Source organism: Chlorella variabilis (assembly GCF_000147415.1).
Source record: "Chlorella variabilis unplaced genomic scaffold CHLNCscaffold_17, whole genome shotgun sequence".
NCBI lineage: Eukaryota > Viridiplantae > Chlorophyta > Trebouxiophyceae > Chlorellales > Chlorellaceae > Chlorella > Chlorella variabilis.
In genome coordinates this window covers 692,274-709,268 of record NW_005435071.1, presented here as the reverse complement: position 1 = coordinate 709,268, position 16,995 = coordinate 692,274, and the positions used below count along the sequence as shown (strand labels likewise).

The following is a 16,995-nucleotide window of genomic DNA, read 5'->3' as shown; positions in this document are numbered from 1 at the left end:
GAGTCTATGTTGCAAGCTAGTTCTTGCTTTACCAGACTTTAAGCCCACACAAGCAAGCACAAGCAAAGAGTATCAGGCTGGGCGGCTTCACTGGCCCAGGAGGAAACCACCAGCCCGTGCGCCCAGGCAAACACACTTAGGCACTGCCCAGCCAGCGTTCGACGCTCGTCGCCCGCCTGTGTGCTGAGCTGCTGCTTCAGCAGCAGCGGCAGCAGGCGCAGCGCGCCGTCGCTGGCCTCTAGCAGCAGGCGCAGCTGGGCAGCGCTGCCAGCCCCTGCGCGGCCTCCTAAAGCCAGCACTTCTGTGCACAGGGCGCAGGCTGCTGGAGCTGCCTGCTCCGCCCCAGCGCCCTCCAGCGCCTCCAGCACTGCCGCCAGCTGGGGGAACAGGCGCAGAGCCGCAACTGGTGCTGCCGCTGCTGCCTCACGCTGGCGGCGAGGCCCGGCGCTCTGCTCTGGGCGCCTGCTCAGCTGCTCCAGCTCCCTGCAGCAGGGCACACGGTCGAGCACAGGTGTTTGGCAGGCTGAAGGAGGGGAAGAGGCAGGTCGGACTACCACACACACAAGCAGAGAGCAGCGAGCCAAACCCTGCCTGCGCACGCCCTCAGGGCAGCTCCTGAACGCCGGGTGGCCTGTGAAGGCAGCGGCGGCTCGCTGCACAGAGGCCTCAGCCACCACGTCCGCCCAGCCCGCCTCACGCACGGCCTGGAGCGCCTGCTGCAGGCCCTGCATGCTGCGTAGCTGCCACAACGAAGCGGTAAGAAGAAATGATAGCCCAGGAGTTCAGGAGGAGGCCTCATGCTTTCTTCAGCGCTGACGGGGCGCCCGCCGCCGCGGACCCGGTGCGGTAAGAGGGCCTCTTGTATACACCAAAGGCGCCGATGTAAGGAAAGCTGGGGTACGTAAACAGCGCAATCAGGCGTAGTGACGAGGTAAAGGTTTAGAAATGTGCATGAAATCCAGGGCTGTACAAGGCAAAACGCCAGCGCGGCTGGTCATGAGAAAGAGCGGGCATGAGGTGAATGCGGCGGCTGCCAAGACCGGCCCTGCTAGGGGTTCTGCGGCTCGTCCTGGCCGGCGTGCGCGGCGCGGCCCGAGCAGTCCCCCGCCTGCCGCGCGCCGTCGGTGGGCAGCGCCAGGGGTGGGTCGTCGCCGCGCGCCAGCGCCCGGCGCAGCTCGCGCCGCGCCTCTGGCTGCAGGTCCAGCAGGCGGCGCGCCGCCACCTCCGCCGGCTGCCCCAGGGCCTCCGCCACCGACTCCAGCAGGGGCAGGACCCGGGCCTGCACCCGCCCGCCGCCGCCGCACGCCACCTGCTCCGGCCGCGTGCGCTGCGCGCGCTGCGTGCGCTGCCGCTTGCCCGCCATCCTCACCGCCTCCTCCGCCAGGCCTCCCTGCTTGCGCTGGGCCCTGCACGGCGCCAGGGCAGCGGCGGCGTGCAGCACGTCGGCGCCGGCACGCGGCGAAGCCTGAGCGGGAGCGGTGCCCGCAAGCAGGGCTACACGGGCAGGCGCTCTGGCTGCTCCCGCGGCCGGCGGCTGCCCACGCACTCTGCCTCCACCGCATCCTCAGCCGCCCGTGTGGCAGCCGCCTCTGCCGCGCTGGGCTTGAAGACCAGGTTGTGCTGCAGCATGCCTGTACGGAGAGCCAGCAATGCAGGTGAGGGACGCGCAGGCAGGGCCACAGCCATGCCCACACACACAACCGCTTCCCGGGGAGCCGGCAGCCAGCTCTGGCCGCCGGCGACCGCACGCAGCAGCCGCACTGGCCAGCAGGCAGGCAGCCCAGGCAGCCAGCCCTGCCAGCCAGCGGAGCCAAGGCAGCGGCCGGCGACCCCCACCTGTGACCCCAGCCTTGGCCAGCAGTTCTGTCTCCGCACGGTGCTCCTCCCACCGCTCCTCCCCCTCCTGCTCTGCCGCCAGCAGCCCTCCCGAGGCCGCAGCCTGCCGCTCGCCGCCGCCGGCGCCGTCCTGGCTGGGGCTGCCGCCGCGCGGCTGCGCCTCTGCCTCCTCTGGAAGGATGCCAAGTTCCGCCGCCACCAGCGCCTGCAGAGGGGCAGGGGAGGCGCGGGGAGGGCCAGGCGCGGGTGCAGGGGGTGTTGACGCGGCAGGAGGCACGCGGCGGCCACCACTGAGCAGAGCTGCTGCTTTGCGCCTGTGCTGCGTGACTCCGCAGTGCCCCAAATCCACGCCCAAGTCAGGGGCGGGAACCCCATCCACGCCCCATCCACGCAACCAGGAAACACACCGGCTGCCAGCCCGCCTTCCGGGCCCCCACCTGCAGGCCTGCATCCTCGCCGTCGGCCACTTCAGCGCCGCCACGCCGCGCGCGGGGCAGCGCAGCGGCGGCGGCCGCCTCCCGGGCCTCAGCATCGGGGTCGTAGGCTTCGATGCGGTACCCGTCCCGGTCGCGGTCGCCGCGGGCGCGCCGCCGCCGCTCGTTTTCTATGTACTCCAGGGTGAGGATCTTCTCTTTGTTGTGCTTCAGCAGGTTGAGCATGCCAAACAGCTCGCCGTGGTCCTCGCGGTTGCCCGTCTTGGCGCCTGCGGCGACGGGGAGGAGGGGCAGGGGTGCTGTGCTGCGTGTGTGTGGCAGGGATGGTACCGTGGTGGTACCGGTGTGTGTGCTGACTGTGCTGCACTTTGTGGTGATGTGCATGGTGTGGTGTGCGGTGTGGCGGTGGCGAAGCTGCTGGCTGTGAGCAGAGGCGAAGCCTGGCTCCAGGGGCTGCACCCGGCCTCACCCTCAAACGTGCGCGGCATCGCCGTGTTGCCCTCCAGCACAATCTCGCTGTGCATCTGCTTGTACAGCTGGCGGTCGTAGATGATCTCCTCCATGGTGCCTGCGGCACCACATAGCGAGCAGTACTGCCATTTGGTTAACTGAAGGCTGCCCCAGGCAGACCTATTCCCCGCTTGAGGTACTGCTGCCCAGTTCGACTCTTTGGCATGAAGGTCCAGGCAGCAGCCAACAGAGCGCAAGAGCAGCAAGCAAGGGCCGCCTTCTAAGCAGCCAACAGGCGCACCTGCAGCGATGAGGCGGTACACGCTCACGTCCCGCTTCTGGCCAATGCGGAAGGCGCGGTCCTGGGCCTCTGCAGCAGCACCAGGCAGCAGAAGCATCATAATCAGCATCAGGGGGACCATCGGTGGTGGAGAGGGCAGGGCACACAGCGACGGCGGCGCTGTTCTTTGCAACAGGGCAGCATGGGGGGCCCACGAGTGCAGGCGGCAGGAGGGAGCATTGGCAGCGGGAGGCAGGGGCTGATGCGGGTCCAGTGAACGAAGCAGGCAGAGGGTGAAGGACTCACGCAGGTCCATGGCGGGGTTCCAGCTGGGGTCGAAGATGACCACCTTGTTGGCGGCAGTGAGGTTGAGGCCCACGCCGCCCGCCAGCGTGGAGATGAGGAAGATGAAGGTGGAGGGCTGCATGAGCGGGGCAGAAGTGGCATGCGTGTGCGTGTGTGTGTGAGTGTGTGTGTGTGTGTGTATGTGTGTGTGAGTGGCGGTGATGTGGGGATGGGCGTCGCCGCATTGCAGGAAGCAGCAAACGCGTGTGCCGCCACTGCTGCTGCTGTTGCTGTGGAGGCGGCGCATGCGCTGCCGGGAAGGCCCCGCCCCTCCGGCTGACCTGCGTGTTGAACTTGTCGCACAATGTCTGGCGCTCCTGCAGCAGAGAAGGGAGCAGGGCAGCGAGTGGTGCAGCAGGAGCACGAGCAGGGAAAGAGGTGGAGGGGGAATGGCGTAGGAGCGGCGAGGCACAAAAGGCTGGCTTGGCGACGCCGCAGCGGGCGCTGCGTCTCGTGCAGCCGGCACACCAGGCTATACATGCAGTGTGCAGCCCAGCGTACCGCCTGTGGTACGCTGCCGTCCAGCATGATGTAATCATAGCCGCTGGCTGTAACCATGGCCTTGAGGATGTTCAGCGTCTGCGGGCGGTTTCGCAGGCGGTACACGTCGGCACGGTGGCGGCCACGGCGGTACAGCCGCGTCGGGCCATGGCAGGTTCAGGGCAGGATGCATGCCGAGCACTTGCTGCAGCGCAACCGGGGTGCAAATTGCGGCGGCAGGAAGCAAACCAACACAGCAGCGTGGCGCCGGCCTGCGGGCCCCGGCAGATCGAAGCCACAGACCTGCACGCTGTTGCTGAACAGCAGGACTTTGTTGCTGCCAGCGTCGCGCCAGGTCTTCAGCAGGGCGTCCAGCGCCTGCAGGGAAGCAGCTGGGTAAGCACCGCCGGTCAGGAGATGAACAGGCGCAGGCGGAATGCTCTCCTCAAGGCAGGCGTGCCAGACGGGTGGACACCGTGATGTGAAGCATGACACGGATCCAGCTGTCAGGAAGCAGCTGCGCACATTCGAGCAACGCACAGCACAGCGCAGCGTAGCGTAGCGCAGCGCAGCTCGCCTCCATCTTGCCGCAGGTACTGGTGTCGCTGAGGCGAATGAACTCCTCGCTCGTCACGTACCCGCCCAGCGCCGCGCTGTCCTCCCCAATCACCTGCAGAGGAGGGGAGCAGGACGGCAGCCAGCATTGCAGAGGAGATGGGTCACCCTCTGGCGCTGAACAACCGACCACCCATTGACAACTACAGCTGGTGCACACTGCAGCTGCTGGTGTGTGTGGTATGACGCGGGCGGCCCACCAGCTCCGCAATCTGCAGCGCCTTTTTGAACTTGCGCGGGTCCTTGATCTCGTCCTCGTGCTGCGCCTTGACCAGCTCCAGGTGGTTGCTGCAGAGGCGGGCGGAGGCACAGTGCAGTCAGTGCAGGAGGCACAGGGCGTTCGGTGGGGGCAGAAGGGCAATTCCCCAGAGTACGCAGGAAGCTGGCTGACGTGTGAGCACAAGCAGAGCCACAAGAGAGTGAAGGTATGGGCTGCAGCGCAGGGCCGGGTGCTGCCTGCTCGCCTTATCTTGCGCAGGATGGAGCAGCAGGGCAATATTAAACAGAAGGGACACATCCTTCTGTATCCAAACGGGGTATATTGCCAGCAGCCATCGGGCTTGTGGTTCCTGCACCCTGCAGCGTGTGGAGGGGAGGAGGGTGCACGGCAAGGTGTGATCAGGCAGAGGCAACAGCCTGCGAGAGCCTGGCAGCTCAGAGATGGCCATGCCGTCTGACGCCCATGCACTGCAGCTGAGCAGCCGAGGTGGCGCTGAGCGAAGCGGACCTGATCTCCCCATGCTAGCAGCGCCATCCCCCCCACTCCCTCCCCACCACATCACACACACGACCACACACGCCTGCGCGCACCAGCCCACCATTCCACCACACACCCCGGCCCACCTTTGGGGTTGTAGTCCTTGTCGTATGCGTCGTCGCACTCGCAGCAGTGGTACATAGGCCACAGCACGCCCCCCCGCTCCTCCTCCACCTTCCACCCGCAGCACTTGTAGTACGGCTCGCCGCTGCCGCACTCCAGGCAGGGCTCGCGGTGGTTGAGCAGCAGCTCCACATCTGGGGACTCCAGCAGGCGCCTGCAGGCCGGGGAGGCGGTGCCCAGCTTATGTTCAGAGTGACTGTGGGCAGCGCATGCAAGGATCAGGCGGAGGGTTTGGCTGGTTGGTGGGCCAGGCAGCCGGCGGGCAGGCGGCAGAGCGGGCGGGAGCCAAAGGGCAGCGGAAGAGCCAGCCCTCTGCTGGCCCCAGATGGCTCAGCAGCTCGTCACGCTGGCCCTGCTGGGGAGCCCTCACTTGTAGGCCGCCAGCTGCAGCGGGCTGAGCTCGCAGAACACCGCATAGTCCATCTTCTTGGGCATCTGCGGCAGGGAAGAAAGAAACGGAAGGAAGAAAGCGAGGCGACAGGATGAGGGCAGGCAGACAGGCAGGCGCACGGATCATGGCGGGCTGGGCTGGGGTGCCAGCAGGGGCAAAGTGAAAGCAGCTCAGCACTGGAGGGAGGGCAGCCACGCCAGAAGCCACCGCCGCCGCTCCGCCACACCCACCCAACCTGGTCAGCGATGAGCTTCTTGGTGCGGCGCAGCATGTACCTTGCCAGCACAGCACGCAGCTCGTGCTGCGCCTCGGCACCCTGCATCACGCGGCCGGCCGGGCGGGGGGCAGCTTGTGTGCGGCAGCCACGGCCCGCCCGCCCTGCGCTCGCTCCGGCGCTGCTGCGAGGAACCAAGGGCGCCGCTGCCTGCAGCTGCTCCCCGGCACCACCCGTGCTTCCCGCCACGCAAGATAAGGGCATGAGAAGGAAGCAGCAATGTGGCGCCGGCGGCTGGGCTCACCACCGCCTTGGCGTTGTCGCTGGAGCTGGCCTGCTGGCCTCTCATGATGGGGCGGGCTGTCCCATCCATGTACTCCTTGCGTTCGCCCAGGCAGCCTGCAGTTGCAAGACACAGCGGGAGGGAGGAGAAGCGGCGTGCGGCGGCATCAGCCCAGCGGCGTCGCACGGTGGCCGCTGTGCGTGCTGCCCTGCCGCATGCAGCCCTGCACTTCTCGAAACCACCCCTCCCCCCATGCCCCCACAACCGACTCGGCCTGCCTGCCTCCACAGAAGCCTCGCCCCTTCCCTTCTTGAAGGGGAACAAAAGATGACAAGCAAGCAATTGCTTGGCTGTCTTGCAAGCCGTGCTCACCTGGCGCCATGAAGTTCATCACCGCCCAGATCTCGGCATAGTCGTTTTGGAAGGGGGTGCCCGTCAGGCCATAGCGCAGGCGCGTGGGCAGGCGAGACCCGAGCATGTATCTCTGCGGGGCAGGAGAGACGGCGCGGGGCGGCCGCCGCCACTGGTCGGCACTCACCAGAGGGCCAGGCAGGCCACGCAGGGACATGCTGCAGGCGCTGCAGGCGCCCCCAGCAGGCAGGGGCGCCTGCCCGATCTCGCAAACGGCGAACCCAAGTGGCTGCAAGTGCCCCGGCCTCTGCAGCCTGCCACAGGCAGGCCAACCAGGCACCCGCCGCACCTTGGTGAGGCTGTTCTTCAGGAAGTGAGCCTCATCGAACAGCGCCATGTGCCAGGGGATGGTCAGCAGCTCCTCGCCCGGGTCGCCGCTGCGGGCGGGCAGGCGCAGGTGCGTAGGCAGCGGCGGCAGGGTCAGTGCGCGGCCGGGCCGTGGATGGCTTGGCGGGATGGGGGCGGGGCACCGTGTGTGGGCGCGCAGCGCCGAGAACGCCTCTCTGTCCCGGCCTGTGCCCCGCCTCCATCGCTCCCGCTGCCAGCCGCGCCTCACAGGAGCATGTTGTAGGATACGATCATGATTTCCTTCTGCCCCGCCCTGATGGCGGCGATGGACGCGTCGCGCTGCTTGCTCTTGCACACAGCCACCCTGCACACGGCGGCAGGGAGGTGGGGCAGGGGTCGACGGCGGCAGGGGAGACGAGCGGGCACTGCCAAGCTGCAGCGTGCATCGCCGGCGTGACGCGCCGCCCCGCGGCACGCGCAGCCAGTTGGCCGCCGCTCTGCTGCACCGCTGCACCCTCGGGAGCGAGGCGCCCGCCCGCCTCCTGCACACTGAGAACACAGGCCAGCCGCCGCGCGGGCCAGGCAGCCGACGGTATGCCAACAATACCTCCCTTCCACGCCCACCCGCTTGCCTGAACTTGCCCCACATGTCGAACTCCCTCTCCCAGTTCTCCAGCACAGAGGTGGGCGCCACCACCAGGACGGGATAGCAGGTGCTGTAGTCGGGAGCATACGCATCGTCGTTCACAAGGCCCCACTGCGTCTCTCCCTCGCTATCTGGCAGAGGCTCGATCTTGCGCAGCGGCTGCAGGCGGTGCCCCAAAGGAGCGGCCAACAAGACGTTGTACCAGCGTGAGCAGCGCGCTAGGCTGGCCAACTGCGTCGAGAACCAGCAGTGTCCCGGCAGTGGGCGCGTCGGCAAGGCAAGGGAGGCCAGGCACGAGCCCCCACGATGCTGCTGGCCGCTGACTGCAGCCGCAGGACTCAAGCATGCGCCCCCCGCGGCATTCAAGCGCGCTGCCGCCCCTGCCAACCCCAAGCACTACCCCTCCCCTGTCCCGCCCGAGGGCACAGCCAGCCGGGAAAGGGTAGGGTGCGGTTGCCAGGGGAGAGAGCCCCAGCACGCACAGCCCACCTGCAGCTCTGGCAGGTGCGCATCGTCGAGGTCGCCCGTCTTGCCCAGTACCGCAGCGATGAACCCGATTGCCTGCACCGTCTTGCCTGCACGCGCGGCGCGGCGGGCAAGGTGGCCGCATGAGCGCGGCTGCAGAGCTCTGACCAGCCCGGCTGCCTGCCAAGTGGGTCTGCTTGTAGCTGCGAAAGGGCAGCAGGGGCTTGCCGAGCCCCATATCGTCCCCAAGGATTCCGCCGGTACCGCGGGCGTACTGCCTGCACCAGGGGTGGCCGCGCAGCGGGCGAAGCATGCAGCTTAGATGAATGTGACAGGCCAGTGTATGCTGTGCAACACGTCAGAGTCAGCGCAGGGCGGGCGGGGAGCTGCACATCTGCAGAGGCGCCCGCCTTCAGAAAGCTGAGGTGGACAGCGGCCCACCTCATGAGGAACCTGATGCCGTCGCGCTGGTAGGAGCGCAAGAAGCGGTTGATGCTGGCGGGGACGGCAAAGTTCAGGTAAGCCTCCTCTGCACGCATGGGCGGGCGGGCAGGAGCGTACGGGGTAGCTGTGAAGGGGCGCGATGGTCGGGAAGGCGAGGGGGCGCGGCAGCGGCGCTGTGCTGCAGATGCGGGCGGGGTGCCAGGCAGCAAGGTGGGCACGGGGCTGCTGCTGAGTGACCCCCCGGGCAGCCTCACCCTGAGCATCCTCTGGCCAGGGCTCCCCATCCTCGCCCACCGCCAAGCGCAGCTCCTCGTTAGGGCCGTCCAAGGGCGCATTGCCGGGCGCCCGCCGCTCCTGCTGCGCCTCTGCCGCCGCTGCTGGCGCCGCCGCTGCCCGGCCTGCCGCCGGCTCCTCGGGCGGCAGCAGCAGCAGGTCTGCCAGGCCGCCGTCCTCCATCCCACTCCCCTCCTCCCCATCATCCTCTGCAAGGCGAGGCGCAGGGGCAAGGGCGAGCACAGATGCTTGCAGAGAGGGGTGGGGCGCAGGGCAGCGAGTAGGCAAGCACCCAGCGTGGGGCGGACCCAGGGCTGCAGCGCCAGAGCACCCACAGACAGCCAGAGCACCCACGTGAAGGCTCCTCGCGATTCCGCTTTGGTGCCGCCGCTTTGCGTCGGGCCTGGCCCTTGCCGCTGCCCTTGCCTCCGCCGCCAGACTTGCCGTTGGCTCGGCCGCCGCCGAGGCCGCCTGCAGCGGCTTTGCGACGGGGCGCGCCGGGCGTGGTGGCCGTGCCGCCGCGCTTGCCCCGCGGCTTGGCCGCTGCGCGCTGGCTGCCGCTGGGCAGCAAATCGTCGAGCTCGTTTGCCAGCTGCTGCTGCTGCTGCTGCTGCAGCTGGGTGGCAGGCCGTGCCTCGGCGGGCGCCCGCCTGGCGCCAGCGGCGCCGCCTCCGCCGGCGCCTGCGCCTGCCTTGCGCAGCGCCTCGCTCGCGTCGAACTCAAAGTCGTCCTGGGAGGCAGACAGCACCACTGTGGCGCGGGCCGCTGCCCTGTCGATACCGTCGTGTCGGGACGCAGCCGCCTGCGTGGTCGGCTGCCCTGCGGGCGCTGGGTGCTGCGGCTGAAGCTGCTGCTGCTGGTGCTGCTGAGAAGTGTCGGCGTGGTACGAAGTGGCGCTCGTGTTGGCTGCGGGAGGCGCTGTCCCAAAAGCCACGAGCCTGCCATTGATCGGCTGGCGCTGGTGGCGCTGCGAGGGCTGCAGCAGGTCGGCCTGGCTGACGGCCGGCACTCGATACCGCTCGTTGACTTCCTTGGCAAAAGCGATCTTGGCGAGGAGGCTGGAGTTGCCCGAGGGACGGCTGCTGGCCTCAGGCCGCTGCTGGCTGCCGGAGGGCTGGGCCCGGGCTGCAGGCGCGGGCGCCGCCGGCTGAGGCGCTTCCGGCGACGGCGGCGACTCGTGCGCCAGCTGAGGGGCCTGAGGCTGGGGTGTGGGCGCGCCGGCCCAGCTCGAGCCCGACAAGGCAGCCGCCATTCGCTCCTTCAGCCCCATGGCTGCCCCGCGAGACTTCGGCCTGCCTCTGCCGCGAAAAGCAGCGTGCTCAGGCCGGAGGATGCGGAGAATACATATTGCAGCTGGTTAGAACGCAGAAATGGACCTTGAGGGCGTGCTGCGGCCCGAAACAGTCGGTCGTGCGGTGCCTGCTGCCTGCCAGCAACGCGCGGGTGGCTCGGAGCGAGGCCAAACGGCAAGCGCTGCATTGGTGCCACGATCGCCTGAGGTCCGCTCCGGCAACGCCAGCCCCTCCCCCCGAGCCTTCGATCGGTTGCCAGGCGAGCCGTTCAAATCGTCCCGGCCCTCCTCTTGCTCTCCACGCAACCGCCACAGGCTAGGCTGATCGACAAGTCCCAAGAACGCAGCAGGAGCGTCGGGGAGGCGGCCTGGTTGCAGCTGGCGCAGAGTGCGGCAGCGGCGACAGGAGCCAAAGCAGCAGCAGCAGCAGCAGCGGGGCCCGCCATGACCACCTTCCTGTCGGCGGGCGCCGTGGGCGTGCCCAAGGTGCTGGCGGGGGCGCAGCCGGCCAAGGCGCACCGCTCCAAGCCGGCGCTCTCCATGTACCGCGCACTGCCCGACGGCGAGATTGCCATTGAGGAGTTTGAGCGGTTTGCCATGGACCGCCTGCGTGGTGAGTGCCGACCGAGGCCTGCTTCCCCTTGCAGCATCCGACGCCTCGATCCGCGTCCGGTCCAGCTGCGGCATTGCACTGCGCGCCTTGCCGCCGCAGCGCCGTGCCTGCGTCCAGGCCAACCCGCTGGATCCACCCCCTGCTGCCGCAGTGCTCAAGGGCATTGAGGACCTGAAGGTCAAGGGCTTCCGATTCGATCAGATGGAGGTGGGGGTGCCTGCGCTGCTGGCACCGAGGCGGCCGGTGCACGCCTATTGCCGTGGCTGCGCACTTGCCTATTGCGTGGCGCGCTGCCCAGCGTGCCGCCCCTCAGCTTGCGGCGGCTCCCCGTCACCTGGCTGCACATCGGCGGCTGCCCCCCACTGCCCTGCTGGTGCAGCCCAAGATTCTGGAGCTGTATGAGCAGCACATGGGGGGCGCCACCAGCGAGGAGCGGCACCGCAAGGACATCATCTCCCACTTTGTGCTGCGCCTGGCCTACTGCAGCACAGGTGCGGGCCTGTCCGCTTGCTTCCTGCCTTGCTGGCTTGCTTGCCTGCTTGTTCTGGCTGGATGCCTGCCTGCCTCGCCTGTTGTTTGGAGCCGCCGACTGCGCCCTCCTTGCCGCCTCTGCCTTGCGCCCCCTTCCCTCCAGATGATCTGCGGCGCTGGCTGCTGGCCCAAGAGTGCGACCTCTTCCGCGCCCGCTTCAATCAGATGCTAGCTGACGAGCAGGTGTGGGGCGGCTGAATCGGGGGTGGACTTGTGTGGTAGAGAGGAGCTGGATGGCTGAGTGGGGCGGCTGGCTTGGACGGCTGGAGACAGGGCGCACGAATCCATGCACACTGTGGACCGTGCATGGGGTGCCATGCGGGGAAGCTGCAGAGCGCGCCAGGCCGTGGCTGCTGCGTGGCTGCTGGCCCATGGCTCCCGGCCCCTGCACCCCCTCCCTTCACCTCCTGCACCTCCTTTGCCCCGCGCGCCGTCCCTCCTCCTCCTGCCCCGCAGCGCACCTTCATCAAGACCAACGAGCTCTCCTTCCAGCCCCTATAGAGTAAGCACGCAGCGTGCGAAGTCCCTCTCTCGCCCTCTTGACGCCGCATCTCGCTGGCGCGCGCCCACACCCGCCACTCTGCGCGCTCCCCTTTGCACCGCCTCCCTATGCAATGCCCCCCTCCCACACCATCTCCCCCCACACTCCATCGCCCCGCATCCTGAGCCCAGCCGCGCCCTCAGCTAATGGCTTCCGCCCCCTATTTTTTCTGACCCCTCCTTCTCTAGCCCGTCACTCGACCTGACCTGCCCTACCCTCCCCGCCCTGCCCTGCCCTGTGCAGGCCGCAGGAGTTTAGTGAGGAGCTGCGGGAGAAGCTGCTGCAGGTGCTGATGAGCCTGCCCGGGGTCAAGGCGACGGCGGGCATGGTGACCGCCGACAGCTTCTACAAGGTGCCCTTTGAGCAGGTGCCAGACCTGGTGGCCAGCCGGAGGGTGTACCTGCAGGTGGGTGGGCGGGTGGGGGGGAGAGGAGCGGCGGTCGGTGGTGTGTCGGCGGTGGCGTGGCGGTGGTGGCAGTGGGGACGCGGCCGCGTGGCGCTGCCCCATGGTGCCGCCGCCCAAGCCTGCCCCTGGCTCAGGCAGGCACGAATCGGAACATCCCCTTCCGCGCCTCTGGGCCCTGCCCTGCCGCTGGCGCCTGCGCAGCCATGCTCCCTGGCTGTGCTCTGCTTCTTGTGCGCGCGCGGCGCCCACTCGTGTCGCCGCCGTGCTTCCTGGCGCTCCTGCTGCGCAGGCGGGCTTTGCCTATGTGTCCCGGGACCAGATGAGCTCACTGGTGATACAGCCCTTTAGGTGGGGTCCCAGGGCATGTGGCAGGCTGCTCGCCCTGCGTGTGTGTCGGGGGGAAGGGCAGGCTGTGTCTGCACGGGGTAGGGCAGGCACGGGCCGTGCATCGCTGCCCTCATGCCCGCCCCGTGCCCTGCTGCCGCGCCCTGCCGCCGCTGGCCGTGGAATCGTCGCCCTGGTTGCGACGCTCTTGCGCCCACCCACACGCATGCACCCACTGAAACACACTCTGACGCACACACACGCTGGCGCACGCCTCGCCGCAGGGCTGCGCTCAGCAAGGCGCTGACGGTGACGGCGCGGCGCTGGGAGGTGGTGGTAGCGCCGGGGGAGGCCGACCGGCTGGCTCCCATGGTGCAGAGCCTCAGCAGGCGCTACCTGGGCCCCGACTTTTCAAACCGGGAGGTGGATGACGACAAGCGCCCCAAGGGTGAGCTGCCTGCGGCCGGGCCGCGGCGTGGGTGGCGGTGTGTGTGCGTGGGTGCGTGTGTGTCTGTGGGTGGTGTGAGGGGCCTGCACGTGCATCGGGGCAAAATGGCACCACCCAGCGTGCTCCCTGCCACGTGCCTCGCTGGCTCCCCCTGTCATGCCACGCCCCGCACGCCCCCTGGCTCGCGTGCCTCCGCCATGCCCACCACCACCACCACCACCAACTGCAACAACACGTCGCTTTTCTTCTGCTGCAGCCGCCGACATCCCCAGGCTGGCCCGCGAGTCCTTCCCGCTGTGCATGGCAACCATGTATGATGCGCTGCACGAAAAGCACCACCTCAAGCACGACGGGCGGCTGCAGTTTAGACTGTTCCTCAAGGTTTGTGTGGGGTTGGGCGTGGTGGGGGGCAGTGTGTGTGTTTGTGTGTGTAGGTGGCAAAGGGGGTTTGTGTGACAGGCGCTGGCAATTGCCCCACGGGCATCCCCGCTGATCTTTGGATTGGTCCATCCCGCGCTGCTTAAGCGGGGCTGGCCTGTGTGCTGTGTTCTGCCCCGCGTCGCCCTCCTCCTTCTCCACACATGTGCCAAATGCAGATGCACACACCAGCACCTAATCAACAGCCACTGCCGCTTGCTCCCCTGCCGCGCAGGGCATCGGGCTGCCTCTGGATCAAGCGCTGCACTTCTGGCGCACCGAAATGGCGCCGGTGAGGCGCCGCTAAGCTGCTGGGCCCTCGCCGCAAGCAGCAGGCTGGTTGCTGGTTGCCAGAGCCGGCCGTGCCTGCTTGCGCCATGCCGTCTTTGGTTGAACCCGCCGGCTTGCAGCCAGGTGCCCAGTCCCACATCTACACACCGCGTCCCCGCAACTGAAACGGTACCACCACCATGCCTCACGTGGTACTGCAGGTGACCCCCACCGAGAAGTTCACAAAGGAGTACGAGTACGGCATCAAGCATAGCTACGGCAAGGAAGGGAAGCGCACCGACTATACGCCCTACACCTGCGCCAAGATCGTCTCCTCCATCCCCGGCGTGGTGAGCCTGCCGCACCTGGGCACGGGACGGGCATGCATGCGTGCGTGCGTGCGTGTGTCGGCAGAGGGAAGGCTGGGCAGGGCTGCTGCGGGGGTGCACGGGAGGGCTAGGGCATGCACGGGACGGGCAGGGTCGGTGTGTTTGGGGGCAGCCCTGCCGCGTGTTGCCTTTCCGCGGAATATGCCATTGGCGTCCGCTCAATTGCAGCTCGACTCGCCTGCCCGTCTGCCCCTGCCCCCATGTCTGCCTGCAGGACCAGGTGCACGGCTGCCCGTACCGCACCTTCAACCAGCAGAGCCTGCGCAGCGCGCTGGGGCGCCTGCAGGTGTCGCCCGCTAAGATAGAGGAGGCGGTGGGCAAGGCGGCGGCGGGGCACTACCAGCTGGCCTGCGCGGCGGCCTGGGAGGGCAAGCATGGCTGCAGCTGCGACTCCGGGATCAACCACCCCAACCAGGTGGGCTGGCGCCGGGTGGTGGCTTGGGTGGGTAGGTGCTGGAGTTTGCTGCGGCGTTTGTGTATGTGTGTGTAAGTGTTGCCGGGCAGGGACAGTCCTGGAGTCCTTGCCTGCTCACTGAGCTGCCCATTCTGGCATTCTCTCCCTCCTCCCACTGTCCCCTATGTACTGCCATGTACTGCAGTACTTTGAGGAGAGCAGGAAGGCGCTGCAGGAGCAGCAGGAGGGCGGCGGCGGCGACGCGGCGGCGGCGGCGGCAGCGGCGGCCCAGCCCAAGACGCCCGGCGTGACGCCCGCTGGCCGGCAGCTGCAGAATGTGCTGGGCAGCAATGTGCAGCAGCCCAGCAGCGGCCCCGCCAAGATCCAGCGCACGCACTGATGCTGTGAGCTTGCGCCTGTGAGGGTGGCTGCCCCGGGGCTGCGACCGAGGGCGGCACAGCCAGCAGGCAGCCGCGACCCTCATTGTTTGGATAGCTTGCATCGCTGCGCCCATGCCTGCTTGCCCATGCAAGGAACTGGACTGCACAGAGAGCGGCTTGGCGGCGGCGGCGTGTGGGGGTGGCAGCTGATCTGCGGCCCTGCAGGCCGGTGCTGCCCTCCTGCTTCACAGCAAACTGGAAAATCACCTGTGGGTCTGTCTTGGACGCAAGTGAACGTGATTTGAGTTGATCCGGGTGCATAGACTGAGCGGCCACATCGCGTGCGGCGGCGGCGCGGTGAAGGACGCCCGCCAGCTCAGCTGGCAACCAGGAGGAAGGGGCCGTGGTGCAGCCCGGTGCAACCTGTAAACCACCAATATTGCGCCACTTCAGTGTGTTTGGTGCTCCGCGGCGGTGCAAGGCACATTTCCAAATCGGCGGTATCCGGGGGCACGTCGCGCGGCCATCAGAAAAAAAACCGACAGCTCTGCTGCCTCCGGAGCGTCTCACTGACCTCGGCTAATCGTTCGCGACAGGGGCGCTCCACGTGACCTTCCGCGGCGGTCACTCCGGGACAGGACTGCTACCGTGAGCCCCTTCACGGCTCCCCTTATCCGTTATGCGTGCTTCAGTGGAATCCTTGAACATCCAGGGAGCCTGAAAGTGGCGACGGTGACAAGTCACATTTGGTGAGGGGCGCCGCCAGCGACGTCCCGCCGGTAGCCGGCCCACCACCATGCACCTGCCCGCTTCCCTCTGAGTTGCTGCACAGCTGACTTCTCGTGCAGGTACCCGATGACACGGCTAAGACTCCACGTCACTCATTCACGTGTGGCGCTCTGGCGGGCCCTGGTGCTGCTGGCAACGGCGGCAGCCGGCGCGCGTGCCGCGCCCACTCGGCTGCTGGTGCCCGATGCTGTAGGCCTGCAGTCCTTTACTGGTGCGAATGATCCTCCCGCCCTGCTACTCCAAGTGCACAGTCATGCTGCCAGGCCTTCATCCCGCTTTCTGCCTGTCTCCGGCTGGGAAGGGGGCTTGATGCGCCGGCGGCCTCCCCGCTGGGCAGCACAGGCGGCCGGGCAGCAGGGTTTGCTCAGGCCTGCCAGGCAGCAGTGCCTTGCCCTGAAAGAGCTGGGCTCCCAAGGCCCAGCAAGCTGCACATCTGAGCACCTTTCCCTGAGCCTGCCGTCCCCATGCCACATACAGGCCAGCTGATGGTGATTGCTGAAGAGGCCGGCGTGCAGGCGGTGGTGGCGGCGCCCCAGGCGGCGGGGCCCACGCGGTACCTGCAGCTCACCAACCTGAAAGAGATGGAGCCCCACCCCGAGGGCTGGGCCTACGGGGCCACCGTGCAAGTGCTCGGCGCCATGTAAGGAGGCTCGTTGCTTGAGTGGCCCACGCCTGCCTCCTTGTCACCTCCAGATCACTGCCTCAGCCGGCAACCCAGAGCCAAACACATTAGGATTAGCAAACCATCCAACCTGTTGTGTATGCCTGCAGAGAGGCTGCCCTGTCTCCAGTCGACTACCTGCTCAGGGTGACGGCGGCAGAGGTGCTGCGCCCCGCCCTCGACACCGCTCGCCAGCTGCTGGAGCGCCTCCGCACCGCGGCGCACGGCAGCGCCCCCGGCACAGCCGCCGCCGCCAGGATGGCGCTGTCTGCAGGCGGCGGCGACGGAGTGGGGACGCAGGCGACGGCCAAGCCTGGCCTGAAGGTGCTCGGCCTGCGCGCCCGCTTCCCCGCTGCGGGCGCCTGCCCCATCGCCGACCCCAGCAGGGCCAGACAGAGCAGCATGAACACAACGGTGAGTGCAGCGGTGGGCTGAAGCACGGCTTGCATTTGGCGGGCTGGGCGGGGGCGGCCTGCTGCCAAATCTGCCGCTGCCGTCGGCCCGGCTGCTGCCGCCTGCCTGTGAGCCAGCTCGCCTCAGGCTCGAGGCTCGCCTCCACCACGCCCCAGCCCTCCTCTGCACCGCCTCGCCGCCTTTGAAAGCAGCGCCCCACGTGCTGCACGTGGGCCCCTGCTGCCCTGCAGGCCTAGTGGGACCTACTGGCCGCCACCGGCGCCCAGCTGGGCTCGTGCTCCTTTGGCAGGGTGGCGGTGGCCCTGGGCGACTCGGCGGTGACGCAGCTGATCGACCTCAACTGCCCCCTGGCCCAGCTGGACGTGTGCGTGGGGGTGGTGGGGGTGGTGTCT

The 16,995-nt window shown here is 68.1% G+C and overlaps 3 protein-coding genes across 3 annotated transcripts in view; 1 reads left to right on the top strand and 2 right to left on the bottom strand.

The window, feature by feature from the left end:
- The window catches only part of CHLNCDRAFT_136778 (hypothetical protein), a gene marked incomplete at both ends in the record, with an annotated part of 3,187 nt that extends 2,456 nt beyond the window's left edge, over window positions 1–731 (bottom strand). The window contains 2 exons of the mRNA XM_005845525.1: window positions 111–483; window positions 622–731. Coding sequence (XP_005845587.1) covers window positions 111–483; window positions 622–731 — 483 coding nt within the window. The remainder of the gene's footprint in view (window positions 1–110; window positions 484–621) is intronic.
- Window positions 732–1,048: 317 nt separating this feature from the next.
- Window positions 1,049–10,005, bottom strand: CHLNCDRAFT_136777 (hypothetical protein; the record flags this gene model as incomplete). Its single annotated transcript, XM_005845524.1, has 26 exons — window positions 1,049–1,406; window positions 1,547–1,631; window positions 1,837–2,041; window positions 2,274–2,539; window positions 2,740–2,838; window positions 3,022–3,090; window positions 3,307–3,421; window positions 3,627–3,662; window positions 3,847–3,924; window positions 4,129–4,203; window positions 4,301–4,495; window positions 4,641–4,728; window positions 4,974–5,016; window positions 5,284–5,474; window positions 5,691–5,755; window positions 5,947–6,027; window positions 6,230–6,324; window positions 6,581–6,692; window positions 6,909–6,996; window positions 7,239–7,271; window positions 7,555–7,712; window positions 8,043–8,128; window positions 8,187–8,296; window positions 8,460–8,547; window positions 8,717–8,944; window positions 9,090–10,005. The coding sequence occupies 26 exons, from the start codon at window positions 10,003–10,005 to the stop codon at window positions 1,049–1,051; spliced, it is 3,963 nt and encodes a 1,320-aa protein (XP_005845586.1).
- A 543-nt stretch (window positions 10,006–10,548) lies between these two features.
- CHLNCDRAFT_8099 (hypothetical protein) lies at window positions 10,549–14,594 on the top strand (the record flags this gene model as incomplete). Its single annotated transcript, XM_005845621.1, has 12 exons — window positions 10,549–10,639; window positions 10,791–10,846; window positions 11,019–11,130; window positions 11,274–11,355; window positions 11,955–12,117; window positions 12,407–12,465; window positions 12,726–12,889; window positions 13,146–13,270; window positions 13,542–13,598; window positions 13,798–13,926; window positions 14,180–14,380; window positions 14,565–14,594. Coding segments are annotated over 12 exons (1,269 nt in total), but the record flags the coding sequence as incomplete, so codon positions are not given.
- Window positions 14,595–16,995: the final 2,401 nt, after the last annotated feature.